Source organism: Sus scrofa, chromosome 1 (assembly GCF_000003025.6).
Source record: "Sus scrofa isolate TJ Tabasco breed Duroc chromosome 1, Sscrofa11.1, whole genome shotgun sequence".
Taxonomy (NCBI): Eukaryota; Metazoa; Chordata; class Mammalia; order Artiodactyla; family Suidae; genus Sus; species Sus scrofa.
In genome coordinates, this window is record NC_010443.5 from 187493234 (window position 1) to 187509230 (window position 15997).

At 38.2% G+C, this 15997-nt stretch overlaps 3 protein-coding genes across 6 annotated transcripts in view; 2 read left to right on the plus strand and 1 right to left on the minus strand.

The window, feature by feature from the left end:
- The window catches only part of TOMM20L (translocase of outer mitochondrial membrane 20 like), a 21296-nt gene extending 18489 nt beyond the window's left edge, over positions 1-2807 (plus strand). For both annotated transcript variants that reach the window (XR_002347099.1, XM_021102652.1), the window contains exon 5: positions 2569-2807. Coding sequence is in view for 1 of the 2 variants with exons in the window: in XM_021102652.1 (XP_020958311.1) it covers positions 2569-2637 (69 nt within the window). In the remaining variant the exon portion in view is untranslated. The remainder of the gene's footprint in view (positions 1-2568) is intronic.
- The window catches only part of TIMM9 (translocase of inner mitochondrial membrane 9), a 19046-nt gene extending 7827 nt beyond the window's left edge, over positions 1-11219 (minus strand). Inside the window, exons 1-3 of one of the 3 annotated variants that reach the window (XR_002347100.1) lie at positions 11205-11219; positions 10802-10989; positions 7947-8038 (exon numbers count right to left, since the gene is read on the minus strand). The gene's annotated coding sequence lies outside the window, so the exon portion shown is untranslated. Of the gene's footprint in view, positions 1-7946; positions 8039-10801; positions 11071-11204 lie in introns of those variants that run through there. The other 2 variants (XM_021102666.1, XM_021102671.1) reach the window with 2 other exon arrangements.
- Positions 11461-15997, plus strand: part of KIAA0586 (KIAA0586 ortholog) — a 137799-nt gene continuing 133262 nt past the window's right edge. The window contains 3 exon segments of the mRNA XM_021102647.1: positions 11461-11557; positions 12027-12316; positions 13200-13270. Of these exon segments, the coding sequence (XP_020958306.1) occupies positions 12118-12316; positions 13200-13270 (270 nt within the window). The 5' untranslated portion in view covers positions 11461-11557; positions 12027-12117.

The following is a 15997-nucleotide window of genomic DNA, read 5'->3' on the forward strand; positions in this document are numbered from 1 at the left end:
ATATGGAAGTTCCCAGGCCAGGGATTGAATCCAAGCCACAGCTGAGGCAATTCCAGATCCTTAAAGGAGCCACTGCAGACAGAATCTTAATCCATTGCACCACAGCAGGAACTCCATAACATTTGTTTTATTAGAGTCCTGGAAGAAGAGAAAGGACAGTGCTGTTAAAGTACTAGAAGAAATAATCGCTGAAAACTCCCCAAATTTGGCAAGAGAAAAGCTCACAGACTCAAGACTGAATTGAATTCCAAAGAGCATAAACACAAATCTGCATCAAGATATGGCATAGTCAACATCTAAAAGACAAAAAAATTTTGAAAGCTACAAAAGAAAAAGCAACACCTTATCTATAGGAGAAAAACAATTAGGACAGCAGATTTCTCATCAGTCAACTCAGAAACCACTATCTAGCAAAAAAATTCTTCAAGAATGAAGATGAAATGAAGACATTGTCAAGTGAAGAAAAACTAAGAGAATCTGTTGCCAGCAGAGCTAAAATAAAGGATTAAAGTTCTAAGCAGAATGAAAATGATAAAAGGGGACTTGGAACATCAAGAAGGAACAACAGAGTAATAAAAACTCTAAGTAGGTACAGTATACTTTCCTTTCAAGTTTCCTAAATTATGTTTGACAGTTGAAGAAAAAATTATAAAATTGTCTAATGTGGTTCTAAATGTATGTTATAAATGGGCAAGGTAAAGGGAGGCAAGGCTTCCACATTTCACTGAAACTGGTAATATGCTGACACCATTAGGCTGATAAGCTTTGTATATAACATGTAATACCTAGAGCAACCACCAAAAAAGATACATAAAGAGATACACTCAAAAACAGATTAATTAATCCAAATGGAATTCCAAGAAATATTCAAATAATCCTCAGGAAGGCAAGAAAAAAGAAACAAAACCTGAACAGAAGACAAAAAATAAAACAGAACATCTGGAGTTCCTGCTGTTGTGCAATGGGATTGGTAGTGTCTTGGGAGCAGTGGGACACAGGTTTGATCCCCCACCTGGCACAGTGGGTTAAGGATCTGGCATTGCTACAGCTTTGGTTTATACTGCAACTATGGCTTGGATCTGATCCCTGGCCCAAGGAACTCTGTATGTTGCAGAGTGCCAAAAAAAAAAAAAAGCACATCTAAGCCTTGATAAACAATTACATTATATATAATTGGTCTAAATAATCAATTAAAAGAAAGACTGGCAGAGTGAATTAAAGAAATAATGAAGTATATGTTGATAATTGTCTCTAAGAAACTACAAATACAATGATATAGACAGGTTGAAAACAAAAGGATGGAAAAAGATTTACCATGCAAATGTCAATCTAAATAGTAGACATATTAATATCAGACTAAGCAGGAGTTCCCATCGTGGCTCAGTAGTTAATGAATCTGACTAGGAACCATGAGGTTTCGGGTTCAATCCTTGACCTTGCTCAGTGGGTTAAGGATCCCGTTGCCATGAGCTGTGGTGTAGGTCGCAGATGTGGCTCGGATCCCACGTTGCTGTGGCTCTGGCATAGGCCAGTAGTTACAGCTCCGATTAGACCCCTAGCCTGGGAACCTCCATATGCCGTGGGAGTGGCCCCAGAAAAGGCAAAAAAAAAAAAAAAAAAAAAAGACTTCAGAGCAAAAGAATTATCAGAGACAGAAAAGGACATTAAGGGTCAACCCATCAAGATGACACAGTACATTTAAATAAGTGTGCATGAAAAACAGCTGAAAAATACGTAAAGAGAACTGGAAGGAGAAAAAGACAAATATAGTTAAGAGACTTAAACATCCCTCTCTAAACAATTGATAGAACCACTCAAAGAAAATTCACAGGATATAGAAAAACACCATCAACTAACAGGATAAAATCTATATTTATAGAACATTTCACCCAATACCACAGAATACACATTTTTTATCAAGTGCTCATGGAACACATACCAAGATAAACCATATCCTGGGTCATAAACTAGCCTTAATAAATTTAAAAAAACTGAAATCATACAGAGTCTGTTCTCAGATCACAGTGGAATGAAACTAGAAGTCAGTAACAGGTAAGAGGAAAATCAAAACATACTGAAAATAAACAATATACTTGTAGATAACCTATGAATCAAAGAGGAAATCTCAAGGAAATTTTTTTTTTTTTTTTTTGTCTTTTAGGGCCTTACTGGCGGCATTTGGAGGTTCCCAGGCTAGGGGTCGAGTTGGAGCTGTAGCCACTGGCCTACACCAGAGCCAAAGCAATAAAGGATGTGAGCTGTGTCTGCGACCTACACCACAGCTCAAGGCAACTCCAGGTCCTTAACCGACTGAGTGAGGCCAGGGATCAAACCCGAGTCCTCATGGATGCCAGTCGGGTTTGTTAACCACTAAGCAACGACGGGAACTCCATGGGAAATTTTTAAAAAAATCACTGAACTGAATGAAACTAAAAATAGAGCATATTAAAATTTGTGTGACACAGCTAAAAACTGGTACCAAGAGGAAAATTTTATAGTATTAAATGCATACATTAAAAAGGAAATGTCTCAATCTATGTTTTTTTTTTTTTTTTTTTTTAACCTCAGGAACCTAGAAAAAGAGCAAAACAAACCCACCCAAAGCATGTAGAAGGAAATGATAACAAAGTCAACTAAAATAAACACAGAAAAGCAGCAGACCAAAAACAAACAAACAAAAAAAATCAATGAAACAAAGAGCTGGTTCTCTGAAAAGACTATAACAGACAAATCTCTGGCCTGATTAACATCGGAAAAAAGAAGTCACTAATTATCATCAAGAATAAAACGGGGGAAATCCCATCGTGGCTGAGTGGTTAATGAATCCTACTAGGAACCATGAGGTTGCAGGTTCGATCCCTGGCCTTGCTCAGTGGGTTAAGGATCAGTGTTGCCATGAACTGTGGTGTAGGTTGCAGACGTGGCTCGGATCCCGAGTTGCTGTGGCTCTGGCATAGGCTGGCAGCTACAGCTCCGATGAGACCCCCTAGCCTGGGAACCTCCATATGCTGTGGGTGTGGCCCTAGAAAAGACAAAAAAAAAAAAAAAAAGAAAGAAAGAAAAAAAAAAGAATAAAACAGGATATAGTACTGTAGACGCTGCAGTTAAAAGGTTAATGTTGTGGCTCAGTTGGTTAAGGATCTGGCATTGTCACAAGCTGTAGGCTAGGTCACAGATGTAGCTCAGATCCTGTGTTGCCATGGCTGTGGTGTAGGCCTGCAGCTGCAGCTCCAATTCAATCCCTAGCCTGGGAACTTCTATATGCTGCAGATATGGCCATTAAAAAAAAAAAAAGGAAAATAGAACTAAGAACAACCCTCTCTCTATCTCTCTCTCTCTCTATATATATAACATCATATAACAACTTACTCATGAGTTTCATGTTATAACAAGAAAACTACAGAAAAACATCTTCATGAAATAGACATAAAAATCCTTAACAAAATAATAGCAAATATAATTCAGCAATATATAAAAAGAACTATACACCTTGAAAAAGTACGGTTCATACTAGAGGTATAAGGCTAGATCAGCATTTGAAATCAATAAACATAATCCATCATATTAATAGCCTAAAAAATAAAAATCATTATACCAATTGATGCAGAAAAAGCACTTGACAAAATCATTCATGGTTAAAAAAAAAACACACACACAAAAAACTACTCTGAAAATTAGGGAGAGGAGAACTTCAACTTGGTAATAAACACCTACAAAAAACCCTACTCTATATAGCTGATGGTGAAAGACTGAGTACTTTCCCCTCTGTGAGTAAGGCCAGATGTCTGCTTTTACTGTTTTTACTTGACATACTGCTCGAAGTTCTACCCAGGGCATTAAGGCAAGAAAAGGAATTAAGACACATAGACATATGGGAAGGAAATAAAACTCTCCCTCTTTGCAGATGACACGATTATGAGGGTAGAAAATCCCAAAGAACCTACAAAGAAACCCAGAGAGAGAGATGGGAGCTCAGCAAGGTCACAGGATACAAAAGAAACATGCAAAAATCAAATGTATTTGTATACTTTCAGTGAACAAATGAATACTGAAATTTAAAAATCCAATACCATTTATAATCACTTAATAAAAAAGACTTAGGGTAAATCTAACAAAGCCTGTATATAGGACTTGTATACTGAACACTACAAAATGCTGATGAAAGAAATCAATGGCCTAAATAAATGGAGAGAGACAGTGTGCTCATGGACTGGAAGATTCAGCATAGTAATTTTACCAAAATTGATATATAGGTTTAATGCAATTCCTATTGAGTTCCCAAGTAAGATTTCTTATAGAAAAGATTATTTTAAAATTTAGATGGAAAACAAATGGACTTAATACAAATTGGAAAAAAGAGTAATAATGGGGAATCAGTCTACCTGATTTCAAGACTTATTACATAGCTGTAGTAATCAATATTGTATGGTATTGGTAGAAAAGCAGACACACAGATCAACAGAACAGGATTGAGACCTCAGAAATAAAGTCACATAAATATGCCCAACCGATTTTTGGTAAGAGTAAAAAGCAGTTAAATAAAGACAAGCTTTTTCAACAAATGGTGCTGAAATAACTGTACATCCACAGGATTTAACTTCAAAATAAGTCTTTCACTTTATATAGAAATTACCTCAAAATGGATCTGGGACTTAAATGTAGAACATAAAACTTCTGGAAGAATAGAAAATCTGTGGGCTTTAGGGCAAAGGGTTCTTAGACTTGGCATCAAAAGCAAACTCTGTATCTGACAAAGAACTAATACTCAGACAATATAGAGAAGTCTGCAGACTCTACCGTAAAAACAAATTACCCAACTAGAAAACGGGCAAAAGACATAAGACACTTCACCAAGAGGCTATACAGATAGCAGACATGCACATGAAAAGATGTTCAACATCATTAGCCATTAGGAAAACAAAACCACAATGATACGCCTTACACACGTATCAGAATGGCTAAATTAAAAAAATACAGTGACAATGCCAAAATGCTGGTGAAAATGAGGAAAAACTGGATCACTCAGATATTCCCAGTAGTAGCATATAGCCCCGATAAACAGTTTGACAGTATGTTAAAAATTAAATATACAACTACCATATGACCCAGCAATTACATTCCTGGGTATTTTTTTTTTTTTTTTTTTTTGTCATTTTTTTGCTATTTCTTGGGCCGCTCCTGCAGCATGTGGAGGTTCCCAGGCTAGGGGTCGAATCGGAGCTGTAGCCACTGGCCTACACCAGAGCCACAGCAACACAGGATCCGAGCTGCGTCTGCAACCTACACCACAGCTCATGGCAACGCCGGATCGTTAACCCACTGAGCAAGGGCAGGGACCGAACCTGCAACCTCATGGTTCCTAGTCGGATTCGTTAACCGCTGCGTCATGACGGGAACTCCCCTGGGTATTTTTTTCACTGAGAAATGAAAACTTATGTTCACACATAAAAACCTGTACACGAATATTAATAGAAACTTTATTCATAATGGTCAAAAACTGGAAGTAATCCAGAAGTTCTTGAACAGGTTAATGATTAAACAAACTGGTACACCCATACTATAGACTACTACTCAGCAATAAAAAGGAATGAGATACAGATGCATGCAACAACCTGGATGAAACTCTAGAGAATTATGCTGAGTGAAAAAAGCCAATCCCGATTCCATTTATATAACATTTTTTTGGTCTCTTTAGGGCTGTACCCGCAGCATATGGAGGTTCCCAGGCTAGGGGCTGAATTAGAGCTGTAGCTGCTGGCCTACGCCACAGCAATACCAGATCCAAGCCATATCTGCAACCTACACCACAGATCATGGCAATGCTGGATCCTTAACCTACTGAGTGAGGCCAGGGATTGAACCTGTGTCCTCATGGATGCTGGTAAGATTTGTTTCCCCTGAGCTACGATGGTAACTCCTATATAACATTCTTGAAATGACAAAATTACAGAAATGCAGAACTTATTACTGGCTGCCAAAGTCAAGGAAAGGGTGGGGGAGAAGGGAAGTAGGTGTTACTATAAAAAGGCAACATGAGACTTTGAAATGGATATGTTCTATATCTTGACTGTATCAATATCAGTATCCTGGCTATGATATTGTATTATGGTTTTGTAAGATGTTACCATTGTGGAAATCTAGGTAATGGCACAAGGGAACTCTTTTTTCTTACAACTGCATATAAAACTACAATAATCTCAAAAAGTTTGAGCTTGTCCAGCTTTTTAATCCCTGCCAAAGAATAAGATAGTGTGTAGTGTGGTAAATGTTAGCAAATGTTCAGAACTAGAGTTTTTTTGGCTTCTTACTCAGAAAACAGCCTGTAAAGATCTAAGAATGGTAAGATAACTTTGTGGAAATAGTTTTTAAATGAAACTTTTGTTTTGTGGGAACTCAAAAAAAATACCAGGGCAATAAAACAAGAATTAAAGGAACTTGGTTTATCAAGAGCCATCTAGATGTTGGGGTTCCTGTTGTGGCACAGTGGAAAGGAATCTTGACTAGTAACCATGAGGTTGTGGGTTCGATCCCTGACCTCACTCAGTGGGTTAAGGATCCGATGTTGCCATGAGCTGTGGTGTAGGTTGCAGATGTGGCTCGAATACAGCCAGCAGCTGCAGCTCCAATTTGACCCCTAGCCTGCGAACCTCCATGTGCCCTAAGTGCGGCCCCAAAAAGCAAAAAAGAAGAGGCATCTAGGTGAAGGTACAAAAGGTTAGCCAAAGACCCTGAGTCTTCTGAATTGCTAAGCTGTACTTGCTGTACAAGAGAACATGCAACAAACTGGATTTTTTACAAGTCTCACCAAAAAAGAAAGACCTAATTTCCTTTGGTACAAAACCTTAGAAATTTACATGTTTGATAGTTATAATGCCAAATTAGTTTCTTTTTCCTATTCCTATCCTGGTATTTCTTCAGGTTAAAATTCACATAAAGTAAGAATTCACAAATATGACTTTTTAAAGCAGAAGTCAGAGAGGCAGGAAGTATGAAATCTTTAAATGTTTAAGTTTCAGAGACTTGTAACACCGTGCTGACTCTAGGTCACTTCTCCCTTGGTATACAACTCAGAATGACCAAGGATAACTGTTAAGTCTTTGACAGGATATGGATGAAGAGCACCCCCAAATGTCTGAATGAATTTTCTTGGAACTCACTTTAAATACATAGTCCTTAACAACATATTTCCTCATGAAGTTTATCATAAGAGTAATATAATCTATTTCTTGAGAATTTGGAAAATAAAAAGAAGTAATTTTACTACTCAAAGTCCACTGTATTAACAGTATGATTTCCTTTTCTCTACAGTCATCATTCAGTTAGATTATTTTTTTCAAATATCTTCCCAGACCCCTAACTGAATTCAAGAGCTAGGAGTCAGCAGTTTTCTTAAGTCTGTCTATATCTCCAAAGCTCTTCTCATTAGCCACCAATATCAAGATCATGGTATACTTAATTGTAGGCAGTCATTCCTAGAAAATATTGAAGATGACTGGATAAGTGATTTTCAAATTTACTTGCTAGTTTGGGTCTTCTAAGTCTTCCAGCATTCTATTTTGCAGTTATTTAATCATTAGTTATGCTGACTAACAAACTACCGGATAGTAAGAACAGGAAGAAGCAATGTGACTGCCCTTTTATTTGATCCTAATTTCCACATATTACAAACAAATGTTTGTTATTACAGAGGCAAATATCCAATCGGGGGATACCTTCTGGTTATATTTCTGAAACCTGGAGAGGGAGGCATGAGATAGAGAGTTTTGGAATCTCTGTTTTGAGTCTTAAAAATGATTACAGCAATGCTAGGTAATTTTTGCATCAGACACAATCTTTCATAAAACCAGGGAACTTAAGAGTAAAGAGATAAACCAGCTGTAATGGAAAAAAATAAAAATCATCATAAAAAAAAGAGTAAGCAGAGATGTTAGTCATCAAACTCAAACCTTTTCTGATGCATGAGTTTCCTTTCTGTTCTGGAAAAGTAGTTGTCGAACCTTTGCTTCAGTGTTTTTTCCAGTGAGGCCCGATTTCTTACCTGAAAAATGTGGGGATTATAATATGACTGCTAAGACCCCTTAAAGTTTATTTGAGGAAATCTAAACCTCTGCTGGCCAAATCATGTTTTGAAAACCTCTTTTCAATAAGTGAAATTAGTTCCTTCAGTCTATTCTGAGGTTACAATTCTGTGGCATGTGTTGCTTATGTATTAAAAATACTTCATAACTTAATATCCTTATCTTTCTAGGTAATGTGCCTATGTTTTGGTGAACACTCAAGGACAAACAATTCTCAGAAATATCTGAGCATTAAAAAAATTTTAAACTAATCAGGATGTGATGGGGCGGGGGCGGGGGGGGGTGTCAGAGAATACCCTCCATTTTTTAGAATCATACAGATTTGTACCAGATCTGGAGCCAAATTTCTAATTCTGTTCAGATTTAGTTTTCAAGAATTGATTCTTCTGATGTCTTTGGCCACCAAAATTGATTCTGATTTTAGCATGACTAGTACTGGTAATTGGTAATCTTGTGATTCAGGCAAGGGTCATGAATGGATGATAAATCTACTGGGTCATAGGTTGTTGGGGAACAGGATATATCCATTGTCTCAAAGCACTGAACACAGGTTATTTATTGCAAAAAGATCTCTTTACATTGGGAAGATCTGTCAGTCACCACCTTAACCGAAGTGGTACCACCTATGTGGTATTCTTGCCAAAAATGTTTGATGTGACTCTGATCATGAGGGAATAATTAGGAACATCCACATTGTGGGGCAATTTGTACAATAACTAGACTGGTCTTTTCTAAAAACTGAAGTCATAAAGAAAACAGTGGAGTTCCCTTCATGGCTCAGAAGCTAACGAACCTGACTAGCATCCATGAGGATGCAGGTTTGATCCCTGGCCTCGCTCAGTGGGTTAAGGACCGGCATTGCCATGAGCTGTGGTGTAGGTCACAGATTCGGCTCAAATCCCGTGTGTTGCTGTGGCTGTGGCGTAGACCGGCAGCTGTAGCTCTGATTTGACCCCTAGCCTGGGAACCTCCATATGCCTTGGGTGTGGCCCTAAAAAGCCAGAAAAAAAAAAAAAAAAAAAAACAACAACCCAGATAAAGGCTATTCTAGATTACAAGACTAAAAATTATGATAACATAGTTGTTGAAGTTTGATTGGATTATGAATCAAAACATTTTTGAGTTAAAATTAAAGACATTTTTGGGATAAGTGAAGAAATATGAATATGTTATCTACTTAGGTGTGATAAGTCACACTGTGGCTATGTAATAGTATATACTTAAGGAGATACATGCTGAAGAAATTAGTGTTGAAGGTGATGTCTGCAACTTGTAAATGGTTCAGCAAAAAAACCTCCAACTGTTTGTCTATTTATGTATATATAGAGACATGAGAGTGGGAAAGAGAAAGCAAACAAGTAAAAATGTTAACAAAAGAGAGATGAAACAATCTTGTGAACCATGTTTTTTGTTCTAGGGCTATTTGTTCTTTGTTAGGTCAGATGTCTAAACTGATCTGAACTAATTTGTCAGATTGATGTAGAACATCGCATGTCCCTTTACTTTTTAATTATTTATGTATTTGTTTTTGGCCACATGAGCGGCATGTGGAAATTCCTGGGCCAGGGATCAAACCTGTGCCACAGAAGTGACTCATGACACAGCAGTGCATGTCCTTTTACTTTAGGTTATTTGCAGCAGGTTTAGGAAATTGTGCATGATTTAACTGGCAACCCTAATTCATCTTACTATTAATCAGAGCAAAAAAAATTTTTGAAGGATTACCACATACTACCCTCTGGTTTAAAGAATGGCTTCAAGGACAAAGGATGGGACTATGGGCACTGGACTAGATCCTCAAGGCCTAAAGGATGAGCCTATGAGCACTGGACTAGATGGGGGCAAGACTACTTGGGTTTAAACCCCTGCTCTTATATTAAGAGGTTTTAAGATCCAGATCAACTCATTTATTCAAGTCATCTTAATGAGTTTCTACACCTATGAGCACACTTTAGAGAAGGGAAAGATAACTTTATTTCACACCCAAGTTTCATCTAGAGAATAAGGGAGATAAATCATCTCCAAAGTCTCTTACAACTGACACTATCATTTTCCTTTTAATACATGTAAATTATAAAACAAGCTGTGAACAAATAGGTACCACCTGAAAGCCTGATAATGAAGGAAATGTAACTGAAATTAATTACAGAAACTCATTAAGATTTAAAGGGTTCTCCAAGGCTGAGCCCTTAAGGTCCCTTTTAATTCTAAGACTACTTTTTTCAAAGTAGGCAGCTGAGATCTAAGAATAAAATTTGTTACTTAACTTTTCATCAGATTACATTTTTTGATTAGTCTTTTAAAAAGCCTTTAGTAATGCATAAAAGGAAACGTTTAAGTAATGCATCCTCAAAAATTAGCAGATGAGATGAGGTGTGTTGGCCCTGGTATTCTGTCTAGAGAGAATTTTTTTTTCGGCTCAAGGTCACGGCTTACAGACTAATTCACTATCCCAAGACAAGACCACCCGACTCCCCAAACTCGGGTTGAAGGTGGCTCAGGGCCTTGAATTCCGACCCTAGCCCCAGTGACGCTGGATTTGGAGGCAGGTCCCACACCCGCTCAGGAGATGCACTGCCAGGCTCAGCAGCACCCCCCCTCCCCCAAGGTCCCAAGTACACGCGGCGGCCTCCTTCAGAGACCCTGTCGCCTTTCCGGAGCATAGCCTGCCGCCCCCCCGCCTGGGAACCCGGGACTCTGTGGGCAGAGAAAAGAGACCATACTTGAGCACAGGCTCTCGCACACGACACCAGAACGAGGCTGGGGGGTTGCGCTGCCAGTCGAGTCTGGGGGCGGAGGGTCGGGGTCAGGGCGGGCGCCGCAGCCGCTGGATGAAAGAGAACACGTGGGAATGGCGATGTCAAATAACTCTTATACCTTTCGTCGCTGATTCGTTATAATGCCGGAAACGCTAGAGGGAAAAGCCGATATCATAAGTGAATTTTAAAATCTCCTGAGAATTGATTTTTTTGATTGCTTAGACAAATTCTCAATTTCTGACTTTCTCGCCAATATTAACACGAATCTGTCGAAGTTCTTTATAAAACTAATTTACTTAATCCCGCTCTCTAACGGTCTCCTGGAGCTACACTGTAAACTGTCCCTAATAAACGAGAGTGATATTACTTAGCTAGGTCCGGAGCTCTGCGGGTTTCGGATGACTCTTTCTCTTGGGTGTTATTCAGTGTTTAAGTCTTGTGGGGCGGTGTGCTGCTTTTAATAAAACAAAACAAATTCATACCCGCTTTAAGCCTTTTATGTTGGGAGTTTGTTTCCACCCGGAGAGGGACGGATGAGCACCGGAGCGCGTTTAGCCTTTTGGTTGGATGTTTTGGACGGTTTTTTTAAAGGCGCGCAGGCGTGTTGTGTCTCAAGGGCGGGTTTAAAGGGAGGTGGGTGTTGACCCGCGGGCAACTGCAGCTCTCGTCAGAATGGACCTGTGGCCCCGCAGTTGCTGAGCGTTCGGGAGACGCAGAGGGGTGAATTTAGGTGTCTGTTGGTTGCTTCTGGAGGGGTGTGTAAGACTCTTTTGCTGAAGAAAGCTATTAAGCTTCTTATGTGGGTTATTTTGGAAAAAATAGCATTTCAGTTTTACCTGCTTGACTCCCACTTATCACATTTTAACTCCGCCTACACGTCTCTCGGTTTGCACCTTTGGGAGTGGTCTGTGTTGTTCTTATTGCTTATGCGGCCATTCTCTTGTCATCCTCACTTAGATTCATTTGGCATGGTGCATTGATAGACTGAGTGCGATTAATGGGTAAATATGTTCTAGTCATCTCTAATCCAGGATTAAATACCAAATTGAAATTTCTAGCTTTGTAGATTGTCTGTTTAGACATTGTTTTGTTTAAAAGTTGATGATTGCATGTTTCAAAATCCCTTGAAATTCACATTTTTCATCCTATTCTCTCCCTCATTTCTTCTCCCCTACCCTTGACCCCCAAGCCCTGAAAGCAGTGAAAAGTTTGTTCTGAAGTTTTATGGACCCAGAAGAAAATCTGTTCGGAACTGTGAAACTAGTTTTGTAACAAGTAACATGAAAGGCTCTGAGTTTAGCCTGGAAAAGAAAAAAAAGGTGAAAATACCAGCGAGGAGACTTCGTGAGGTAGTTTCTTCAAGTCAAGGAGATAATTTGGCTTTGCTGAAAGATAAGTTGTCCTGTGTTCCTCCAGTATTATCTGCAAATAAATGTCTTCCTGTTAGAACAGGGAAGAGCTCGAATGGAACCTTACCTGGTATGTGATTCTAAATAGTTTTCAACTTTTGTATCTCTTTAGTCTTTATTTTCATTTCGTTGTTTTGTATTTCAAAATTCAGAGGGTTTTTAATGTTTAAATTCTTAAACATAAGATCGGTCTAGTTTGTACAGTGGTTTGAAAAGTGACCCCTTTCCCTGGGAAAATGACAGGCACAGACAGTCTACCTAGAATAATATTGAATAGACGGGATGAATAAAACATTTTGTATTTTTTCTCCACTTTTTTTTTGCACACTGTTCTTGTTCACATCTGTGGTGAACACACTTAGAGTGATGTGCTTACTTTTCACCAATAGGGCTTACTTTTTCCCTTCTGTTTGGATCATGATATCAAGTTTAGCAGAGCAGAAAAGCACAATTTCTGCTTTTTGATGGCTTCCATGTTCCAATTCACTTAACTTGTCTGGAGCTTGCTGAAGGTGAAGATATCTTTTGCTTTACTGGTAATCAAATCAATGTATGTGCAAAACCAAAAAATAAAAATGCAGCTTTTATAATGCTGCTTTTTGGAGGTACAGCATGACATAAGCCTGCCGTTAAATCAGACTTTTATATTATGTGCATGTTTTATTCCTGGCAAATGATTGTACCCATAGTTTGTCCAAATCCAATAGTGTAATGATCTATCTTATACCATTTTATACTTATCTCACTTGTCAGTTCTGCCCTATTTTCCAGAATATTGATGTAAAAACAAACCTTAAAGATATATTAATGTACATTTTAAGATTTTTGCATGAAAAATGGCTTCTAGTTTAAGTCTTGCATGAAGTTTATAGTTCTTGAATCATGCCTGTACAGCTTCTAACAGTAATATTCTGATTTAAAAATCACTAAAATTGATTCCTTTATTTTATTAGGTTCATCAGACTTAACTTCTGTCAGAAATTGTCAGCAGCCTCCATTAGAAAATTCCACTGTGTCAGAAAATGTAAGCAAAATAATTCCTTTTTTTTTTTTTTTTTTTTTTTTTTTTTTTGTCTTTTTGCCTTTTCTAGGGCCACTCTGGCGGCATATGGATGTTCCCAGGCTAGGGGTCTAATTGGAACTGTAGCCACCGGCCTACACCAGAGCTACAACAATGCAGGATCTGAGCTGTGTCTGCAACCTACACCACAGCTCACGGCAGCGCCGGATCCTTAACCCACTCAGCAAGGGCAGGGACCGAACCCGCAACCTCATGGTTCCTAGTCAGATTCGTCAACCACTGAGCCATGACGGGAACTCCCAGCAAAATTATGTTAAAATTTTAAGTATTGTCAAAAATTTTTTTAAAAACTTTGTTTCATTAGCCACAGGCCTTGTTTTTATTTTAATTTCACTTACCAAAGAAATGTTTTTACATACTGTTAGGTAAAGGTAAAGGAATTGTAACAAAATAATTTTTAAAAAGTCAGGTGTGAAAAATATATTATTTAGACTATTCTGAAGTCTTTTGTGTGTGTTGTGTTTTTGGTTTTTTTTTTTTTTTTTTTTTTTTGCTTTTTAGAGCTGCATCCATGGCATATGGAAGTTTTCAGGCTAGGGGTTGAATCGGAGCTGCAGCTGCCAGCCTACACCACAGCCATAGCAATGCTGGATCTGAGCCAAGTCTGCAGCCTACACCAAAGCTCATGGTAACGCCAGATCCTTAATCCGCTGAGTGAGGCTAGGGATTGAATTTGCATCCTTTTGGATGCTAGTTGGGTTCTTTACTACTGAGTCACAATGAGAATTCCTTTTTTTTTTTTTTTTTTTTTTTTGATGACCACATCCGTGGCTTATGGAAGTTCCTGGGCCAGGGATTGAATCCGAAACACAGTTGCAACTTACATGTCAGCTGTGGCAACACCAGATCCTTACTCTATTGGGCCAGGCTGGGGATTGAACCCAAGTCCTCATGGATACTATTTGGGTTCATTACTGCTGAGCCACGATGGGAACGCCTCTAGTCAGATTCTTAAGCCACTGCCCCACAATGGGAATTCCATGTGCTTTTTTTCTTCTCTTTTTTTTTTTTTTTTGAGGGGTCTTTAAGAATAATATGAAATTCTCATCTTAGATTTTTTTATTTATAATGCTGAAAATATTTGATTATAGGTAATGTTTTGGTCGTGCAATCTAATTATACTTTGACCCCTTATAATAATGTTGACCTAAATATTGTCAATTTAACAAGTAACCCAAAAATGATACTGAAACTACTTATAAACATTGTCAAAAACACACAATAAAAATGTATAATTGTGTGCTGTACTTGGTTCCTGAATAAAAGCCTAGTCTTTGGGTTGGTGTTTGTTTCTTTTTTGAGCAGGCTTTAATGATTAATGTATTTGAATTCCATTATCTAAATAAGTTTCCAGTTGTATGGATATGCTTTTATTGTATAATTGAAGATAAAAGGGTGATCTTTGGAAGATCATCAGGCAGGATTCCATTAGATTTATTATGGGCTTACAGCTTGTTTTGTGTAGAATTGCCTACTGTAAAATATACCTGCACAGCAAACCTAGTTCATTATTGTTTTACCCTGCACAAACTGAAATCTCTCTGCATTATGTTTTTATTTCATAAATGAGTGCTAAGATTATAGTGTGTATTAACTTGACCCTGCTTTTTTTTTTTTTTTTTTTTTTGTCTTTTTGCCATTTCTTGGGCCGCTCCTGCGGCATATGGAGGTTCCCAGGCTAGGGGTCGAATTGGAGCTGTAGCCACCGGCCTACGCCAGAGCCACAGCAACGCGGGATCCGAGCCGCGTCAGTGACCTACACCACAGCTCATGGCAACGCTGAATCGTTAACCCACTGAGCAAGGGCAGGGATTGAACCCCCAACCTCATGATTCTTAGTCGGGATTCGTTAACCACTGCGCCACGACGGGAACTCCGACCCTGCTATTTTAATGAGAAAATTGAAGGAGTTTGTGCCTGATATGCTCACATTTTTAAGCTTATTTGTATTTGCTCCTATTCATACCTATTTCTCTCTATTACTGGAAGATGAGATATACCTTGTCCTATTTGGGGCAGATCCTTACACATGTGCAGAAATAAAACAAAAGCTTTAAAAAACTTCATTGTAAAAAATACAAAAAGAAAAAGGAAAAACAAAATTCCACAACTAAAGTCAACTGTTAACATTTTGAGTTTTTTTTTTTTTTTCCTATGTGTATATGTATTTTATGAAGTAGGACCATACTGTTTTGTTTTGTTTTTCTTTTTCAGCCACACTTGAGGCATATGGAAGTTCCCTGGTCAGGGATGGAATTTGAGCCACAGCTGCAAAATGCTGGATCCTCAATCCACTGCCCCTGACTGGGGATCTAGTAGGTGCCTCCACAGAGACAAGACAGAACATTAACCCACTGTGCTGCAGCAGGGACTCTCATACTGTTTTATAACTAAGTAGTATTAAGGTTATCTTTGCATGTAATTGATTTTTTTTTTTCCCCTGGGAACTTTTAATAGGTTCACAGAATTTCAGTGTATGTTTGTGCCACAGTTTATTTGTTCATATTCCTATCATTTGACATAAACATTCTTTTCCCCCAATTTTTGATAATATATACAACCAGGTGATAAACATTCTGGCATATTTTCCAGGCCATTTCCTTAGATTAATTTCTAGGTGTAAAGTTATTAGATAAAAGATATACATACTTTTTTGCAATGTTTCTAAAT